The 8419-nt window shown below is 43.4% G+C and overlaps 1 protein-coding gene across 1 annotated transcript in view; it reads right to left on the reverse strand.

The window, feature by feature from the left end:
* Window positions 1-2072: 2072 nt before the first annotated feature.
* Window positions 2073-8419, reverse strand: part of mllt10 (MLLT10 histone lysine methyltransferase DOT1L cofactor) — a 44570-nt gene continuing 38223 nt past the window's right edge. The window contains exons 14-20 of the mRNA XM_005722796.2: window positions 7205-7447; window positions 5741-5890; window positions 5025-5080; window positions 3465-3766; window positions 3095-3118; window positions 2682-2772; window positions 2073-2354 (exon numbers count right to left, since the gene is read on the reverse strand). Of these exons, the coding sequence (XP_005722853.1) occupies window positions 2073-2354; window positions 2682-2772; window positions 3095-3118; window positions 3465-3766; window positions 5025-5080; window positions 5741-5890; window positions 7205-7447 (1148 nt within the window). The remainder of the gene's footprint in view (window positions 2355-2681; window positions 2773-3094; window positions 3119-3464; window positions 3767-5024; window positions 5081-5740; window positions 5891-7204; window positions 7448-8419) is intronic.

An 8419-nucleotide genomic window follows, 5' to 3' on the forward strand; every position in this document is an offset into this window, starting at 1 on the left:
GTGCAAAACATTAAAAAAAAGAAAAAAAGAAAAAAAAGAAACACAATGTCCCTGCACATATAAAAATAAATTAATACTTTTGTGTCCAGTCACTGTCAACCTTATTGTCTGGTCCTAAAGATTCACACACATGAACTGAGGCTTCATTGGCTTTCCTTCACACCAGCACGACCAATCATAATCACTTATGTACAACCAATGGCCAATGAGAAAGATTTATGTACACTTAACGAGGTAAAAACTGTGCCACCAAGTGCCCCCCCTGACACACTTCCTCCTCCCCTACAAACACCTATATACAACCACAACCCCTCCCAAATCAGCCAGCTAATAAGTAGCTCCTAGCTTTAAACACATGACAAAAATAGAAATCATTAAAAGGGTTTACAGCAAGATTAGACTGAACAGAGGAACAAAAGAAAAAAAAAAACTTTACACAGTAGTACAAAATGATGCTAAATTGCAAAAACAAGCGGGCTTTTAAAATATATCATCTTATGCCCATTACACAAAACCTCCAGATAAATAGAAAGCACAACACAAAGTTGGCTTTGATATTAGAGAATGCAGCAGAATAAAAGTTCCTAGTTTTGTTAAAGAGACGTCCAGCCTGAAGGACCAAGAGTTTTTGTAATCTGTTGCCTTAGCAACGCAGCTTCATTACCAGTAGCACTGTGAAAAATTGGGTAGAGTGACCAAGTTTTTTTTAATATATATATATATTTGTTTGCTTTTTAAAAAAAAAAAAAATCCCACTTTCCTCTTTTGGCCTCAGGCACTTGGGTTTGGACCCTGATTGGCCAGTCCTGACTGTTGTGGGTTTATAAGTGGCCGCTGCTGTCGGCCTTTTAGGTCCTGATAGGCTGGTCCTGCTCGAGAGGTAGGTGCAGCAGGAGGCTCAATCGGGAAGATGAAATGCAATCACCTCCACTTGCTGATAACCAACTGCGTGGTTTATCTCTGAAAGTGAATGTGTGACGTGGATTTAAGCATCTTTGTGAACATTCAACGTACTTTTTTGAATAATCTTTTGTTTTTCTCCTCTTTTACATTTCTTTTCCCCGAATGATCCTCCTGTATCTGGCCCAGAGAAGAGACAGTCAAAAGCAAGGCTTCTGTGGTGACCATACGAGGCTTGGCTCACGGACATTAATGGATGTACGCAAACTGCGGGAAGGAGACACGGGGAGAGAAGGCAGCACTGAGGACATGTGGGACATTTCCTCATTTGATAGTCCCTCCAGGACTGCTGCGAGACAGATGTCAATCACACATCTATGACTGGTAAGTCCTATAACAGGGAATTGTACTGTTGTCCTAATCATAATATTGCTGCCATTTTCTTTTCTTTTTTTTTTTCAATGTTTGTAGTTCTGTGTGTGTGCCAGCTTGTGCGCTGCAGCACAACTGCTGGTTTGGCTGAAGCCCCTGAGAGAGTGAAACAGCAGAGAGACCAGACCATTACAAAAACATTAATTAAAAAAAAAAAATGAGAGAGGAAAAAAAAAAACCCAAAACAAAACCTGGAACAAGATTCGGAGTAGGAAACACCGAAGAAATAAAAAGAGTTTCTGGGAACCTGTCAGTCAACTGAACTGTTGAGAGAAGAGACTAAACACACCATGTCCGCTGGTGCTACGTACTGACAGTAACACACGTTCAGTTACTACCAGCAGTATTAAATAACTAAAAAAAATCTTTAAGTAGACAAAGCAATCAAAATAAGGACTCAAAGCAGCTAAAAAGTCGTTAAATCAAATAAATAATACAAAATGACACAAAACGTGGTGTCGAGATCAGAACCTAAACTACAGACAGTCTTCTGTATAACTCCACACAGAGAGTGTGTGTGTTATGCTTTAACACACCGCTGGAAACAAATATCTAACATGAACACATTTTGCTCTCCTGCAGATGTTCTCATCACTAACCTACAAAGTTGACCAACAGACTGATCCCAAAAAACTCTGCGCATGTATATATATATATATATTTATATTTATATATATGTTAAAAAAACAAAAAAACAAAACAATAAAAAGAAAAAAAGGAAACAAAAAGAACATATGCCGTCACGTCTTCTCTTGCCCTCCGACGCCCACGGCTTTTTCGGCTAGCCGAGGCTTCTGCGCCCCTGAGCCATGCGTGTCGGCGTGTGCGTGCTGCAGCGCCAGGAAGGGGTTGGCGGTGATGGTGCCTTGGCCCTGGCTCTGGGCGCCGGGCAGCAAGTTGTTGATGGGCAGCTGAGCGGAAGAGAGTGGGATGGAGGGAATCTGGGCAGAGGAGGAGAGGGACTGCAGCTGCTGGAGGTCCTGCTGCTGCATCAGTTGGTAGAGCAACACCTGCTGCTGCTCCTGGGGAGCAGAGGGAGGAAGGGGGAGATGCAAGGAGGGAGGAAACAAGGAAGAAGAATGAGAGAAAAAAGAAAAAGGAAAAAAAAGAGAAGAGGATTAAGTGGAGGTGTCATTAAAGAAAAGAGTTGAAGGGGGGAACAGAGCGTGAGACAGAAGAAAAAAAGCAGGGGAAAGTGTGGAAAAGAGGGGAAGAAGAAGAGTTAATAAGCTAGGTGATTTAGACTATCGTCTAAAAGAAAATTGTAGCTCAGTGTCTTTGTGTTTAACTGTGTGTGATAGTAGTAAGTAATCAAATGTGCATAGTGTGTGTGTGTGTGTGTGTAGTACCACTGAAGGCTGTGAGGACAGCAGCTGGTGGAGCTGATGCTGCTGCAGGAGCAATCTCTGCTGCTCAGACAGCAGGCCGATTCGCGCCGCGCTGAGGAGACAAAGCACACTCACAGTGAGACAAACGCAATTAACACTCTGCCTGCACAGTACCAGACTGTTTAGCACACTTCTTTAAAACATTACAGGTCTGTGACGGTGAGAGTGACAGAAAATATAAACATTTATCTGTTTCTATAAGTTATAAAGAAAAACATGAGCTTATTTTTTGCTTCAAGAAAACCTCAAAACAAAACAAGAAAAGATTCAAACTCAAAAAAACATGCATGACTACAGCATTTCTTCACAAAGCTGACACACTGATGAAAACAGAGCTACGGCGGTTTGTGAAGTGGCACCAGCTTCTGCCTCACCTGGTCTTACTAGTTGCTGAGCTGCTAAAATCCATTGCGGAAGCAAAAAGACACAAAGAGGAAGAGAGGATGCAATAAAGTTCACATTTAAACTTCTTGGGAAGCCGAGACAAACATATTCCCGAACATTTTCAGTACTTAACTATGTGCTTATGTGAAAGGGCCTTGAAAATGTGAAGCTACTGACACCCATCTGGAGCTCTTTAACTCGCTGACAGTCAACCAATTTGTTGGGAAGGGTGATGTGAAACCACATGTATTGATTTTAATATCATCAAAGGCTTCCAACACAATTCGCATCCCAGTGTTGATGCTTTATTAATCTGAAAAGGGCGCTTAATGTATTAGAGGAAGATGAAAACAGCCATACTTGTTATTGACGGGCAAAGTGACGCCTGTAGCTGCTCCTGTAGTGTGTGTGTGAGGGCTGGAGGTGCCGGCCGGCGTCTGGATCACGCCGTTCAGAGCCCCGACGATTCCACCCATGCCCAGCGCACTCCCTGCGCCCAGAGCCCCCATTAGCCCCGCCACGCCGCCCAACCCAGCCGGGGTCGCCCCTACGGAGGCGACCCCATTGAGCTGTGGCTGAGGTGGACTCTGGGACACCGAGGGAGGTGTGGAGAGGGAGGAGGTGGAACCACTACTGCTGTGACCACCACAAGATGCACTATCCTGAGGACCAGAAAGAGACTCCCATTAATGACAAGTCCTGCATTCAGAATCTGTAGCTATGTCCTAATTCATAGGCTGCATCCTTCAGAGGACCAGGCCTTCACGTTCTACATGGGCCGGGTCCTTCGAAGACCTAGAAGGCCGGAAGTGCAAGGCTGTGAAATGGGACGGTCTAGCCTTCAGATTTCGGGGGAGATTTTTGGGTCTCGGGGGAGTTCAATAAACTCAGCCGTCTGCTCCTCGCTCGCTAATATATAACAGAACACTGGAGTACATTCTCTACCATCTCACACTTCTGTGTTTTCTGTTTGACGTTTATTCAGCTGTGTCGAAACTATAACTTTAATCTCAGCCAAACCGATTTACTCAGGAACAAATAAAACACTGAAAAAAGCCAAACAATAACATTTTAAGTGACTTATATTTCATGTTTAACCCGAGTGAAAGACCGCGCGGATCTGAAAACGATGTGCCGGGAGTTTGCTGTTCTTGCCGGCTCTAGTGAGCCTTGACCACCCGGTCAGCTATCGAGCTGGTGGGTAACAGACACCTTCGAAAACGTTGAAGCACGTTTGCAAATATGTGATGTCTTGATAAACCAACCAGATACTTGAAGCTTACACAGCTACATTCTCGCCTGAAAACATCTTAAAAGTTTATTTGATGACCCAGAAAAAGTAATAAGAGTAATATTAAAACTAAGTAGCTGCCGCCATTGTTGGAAACTGGAATTGGCCGGGCCGCGCTATGAATTCTGGGATAGGTTAATGAAGGACACATTTGTCGGCCGCATTTGGAGCAGCCTTCGAATTGGGACAGCCTTCATTGCCTTGCTGTGACATAATCGACCTTCAAATACGGCCTCCGAAGGATGTGGCCTATTAATTGGGATATGCGTTATTTCACACCTTTTTGACATTAAATTAAAGCGATCATTACAGTTTGCTTAATTTACAATGTTAAAGAATAAATAGAATAAAAGAAAAAACTTTCAAAGTCTACAAGCCTGTAAGTCAACTACAAAAAGTTCTGTTTATATTGCAATTTCTATTCTGACTTTAAATCTTGCCTCTGCCATTTGCCATAAATAAATTACTGAGTGTTCAAGACTAAAACTAACACTGAAACTAATGAAAAATAAATAAAAATAAAGCCACTCTGGAAAATCAAAACAGAAATCAAAACAAAGCATAAAAACTAGTTCGAAAACACAAACTCTGCTGACTACAGAGGAGTCAAACCACGAATTTGTCCTTACCTGAGTCGCCACAGGTAAAGATGAGTCAGCTGCTCCCGGCTGGGCTCCCTTCACATCTGCGGATAACCGAAAGGTTAGACATGTCTCAGTAGGGCCAGTCTAAAAAATGTGAAACCTGCTTTTCAAGTTCTAGAAATTTTCTGTGCTAAATGACGTCAGCCAGCAACAATCCATCTTTTCGATCGGGAACAAGAGAGTAGCTCAGTCAGATCTTAAAGCAGAAAAAAATAACATGTGCAGATGCAAGAATCTGAAGAACTTTGATATAAACACATGCACGCATCAGGCTGTGCTATGGGAGGAAGGGAAGCTGGCAGAGGCAGGGTGATGATGGTTGTTACTCATACATCTTCCAAAATAGTGTTGCAGGCCATATTCAAACCTTTCATGCCAACAGTATTGGACTGTCACATTTTCAGAAATATAACACACCCTCCGTGCAAAAATTACTTGAACGATAACTTTAGGTGTCGTCTTGGCCTTTAAATTCCCGAGCTCTCAATCTGATCAAGCATCTGTGATATTTTTTTACTCCATGGAGGTAACATTTTAAGGATCTCCTGCTGCCATGCTTGATACCACAAAACACATCAATGGGGGGGCAGCTGTTTCAGTGACACAAAGCAGACCTGCACAATGCCAGGCAGGTGCTGTGGCTCACTGGTGTGCATCATTCACCTTGATTTCTAAGTAAGTAAGTAAGAGTGTCTGTGTACCCGAGGAGGCCGTGGCAGGTGTGAAAGGCACTGATAGCTGTGCGCTGAGAAGCTGCAGTCTCTCTTTCTTCATGGTCAGAGTTTTTATCTGCTCCTCCAGCCTCCTGTTCTCCTCCTGGAGCTGGTGCAGAGACTTCAACATGCTCACCACTGAGAAGGAGAGAGGGAACAGAAAAAGCAGCAATTTTTTATTTCCTGCTCCAAATATTCTGTAATAGCTCCGCTCTGAATTTTCAATTTACTGCTCTCCACACCTGTGTGAGAAAATAAAGACTTCAAAATTGCACAAATGAAATAAAACTCAGCCCCGTCACAGTCTGCAGTCAACACTGTTAGCCCACTTGTTGTTTTAGCTGCACCACAGTGAAGCTAAAATAACCAGTGCTGGTGCTGGGTTATATGCTGGGATGAATCTTTACAGGACTGACCCTTTCACCAATATCCTTACTTTCTAAAAGGCCACTCATTTTCTAAATCTGCCTTTTCTTATACCTCACATTAACAACACACACAGTGACGATCAGACAGATACTCAACACAGACATGTCAGAGATCAAGGTCAGCTACAGTGACCCTGCGCCTGCACGGACTCAGTGTCGGGGGAGGAGGAGGAGGGTTTGCAGATGCAGGAACTTAAACCCGACTCATCCGATTGAAGGACAGCCTTTCTAACGACCAGGCTGCCATCCCCCTTTTTCATTTTCACTTTATTGATCCCAGAAGGGATGTTCAGATAGGTAGATAACCAGCAAGAGATTGACAGGTGCAACAATAACAGATAAAGTGAAAATGTGACTGAAAGAGGGAGCGGCTCTGCACAACAGCTCGAAGGCAAAGAGCCGATGGATCAATTGACACAGAGAAGGAAATGGTGAAGTGGACAAAGTGTATGAGTGCGTGTGAGGTAGGAGATTAATCTCCTGTCATTTTTGAAATGAAGAGAATTCACCTTTTGTTTTCATACTGCCTTTGTTTGATTTCAGGCCTTTTGCCTTATACTGTATCTTTTAAATAGAGAGTAAAACTATTATTTGGGTTTTTTATGTGACTTATTTGTTAAATAAAATGCTGTGAGGGTGTCACAGGTAGAAATAAAATCCGTCTGGTGAGAGACTTAAATGGAATTAACAAACTCATATGTGTGTATCACACAGAATCATCCGATTTCAAAAGGCTATATTTTTTAAAGTAATGGAAATAAAAGCTTTTGGTAGATTTTACATACAAAATTTTCACAAGTGCTCCACATCCCTGTGGACACCCGGCATTAGTCCACACAATAGTCAAACTCGTCCCATACTTTTGCAAGCATGTCTGGAGTCACTGCAGCCACTGCTACCAATAATCACTCCCTGCTTAGAGGCCTGTTTTTCAGTAGTTACTGGTGAGCAATAGTCTGAAATCGGACGATTCTTTTAGGTAATCTTGTAGTTTTAAGGATGCTTGGTGCTTGCGTCCTCTCACCGTCTCCTTGCGCTCCCTGCTGCAGCAGGAAGCTCTGCCCTTCGTTCCACTGCCTCTCCAGGAGCTGCTCAATGCTGGTGGCCACTGGGGGCAACGTCTCCCCACCTCCTCCCGCCCCTAGCAACCCCTGCCCCGGCCCCGGCAACAACCCAGAAGAGTCATAGCGGATCTGCAGGCCACCAATCGGAGAGCTGAATGTAGGGGAAGAGAGAGAGAGTGCATTGATAGAAAAGGAGAGATGGAGAGGTCAATAGGGAGATTAACGACCTAACATAAACGTCAGACAAACATAGTCACTGCTGGCTATAAAACTACATCAATTTGTTGTTACAGTGGCCCCTAATGAAAAGGGGCCAGGCTTTCTGTCTGCGCGTGAGAGCTAGAAAAAGACTAGGAGAGAGAGGAAGAAAGAAGACATGCAACAGGGGGAGACAGACAGAGAGAGGGAAGTGCACTGTCTTGATGCGATAAATCTCAGTGTGCACTGAGACAAGCTGTTGGAGCCTGAGGAGAGGAGGAGAGGGGAAAAGGGGAAATAAAGGACACCGGAAGAGATGACTGAGCCGTAGGGGTGCAAACGGCATCTTATTTTCCCCTATTGTGGAATGTAAAAATATGACTTAACTCACCACTCGCACATGAAACTTTAAAGAAGCTTAAACAGTCTTAAAGTCACCTCATTTTGCTACAGTGTTTCCTTTTGCAGTTAAATGTCATTTATCCTAAATTTAAGACCAAAAATTTAGATTTAAAAATAAAAAATAAAACCATATATAACCAACCTTATCAAGTGAAATCACCCATTCCACAGACAATAGCGGAAACAAAAAAAAAAAAAGATTATCTGTATGATCAATTTCCCCGTGATCCTGAATGATCCATGCAAACATTCCAAAATGGAGGAGATACAATAACTCATCACACTGTCCTTAAACACAAGAAGACAAGAAAAAAACATCTAACTGGACTTGAAGGATGGTTACCACCTTCAAAAACACAAGTTATCGATGGCTGAGAGAGCAAGAATTGCCTGTAGGGGCAAGAGCAAAAGAGAGAGTGTGCATGTGTGTGTTTGAGGAGTGAGAGGAAGAGAGGGGAGATGAGGGGGCCAGCAAAGGGAAAAGCAGAAAGGGGGAGGGGGGGATGGGTGAAGGAGGGGGACCAGTGAGGAATGTAAATGGTGAGGGAGTGCTGGGGAGGGTATCTGTGTGTGTG

Source organism: Pundamilia nyererei, unplaced genomic scaffold (genome assembly GCF_000239375.1).
Source record: "Pundamilia nyererei isolate P.nyererei 1_Seehausen unplaced genomic scaffold, PunNye1.0 scaffold00007, whole genome shotgun sequence".
Taxonomy (NCBI): domain Eukaryota; kingdom Metazoa; phylum Chordata; class Actinopteri; order Cichliformes; family Cichlidae; genus Pundamilia; species Pundamilia nyererei.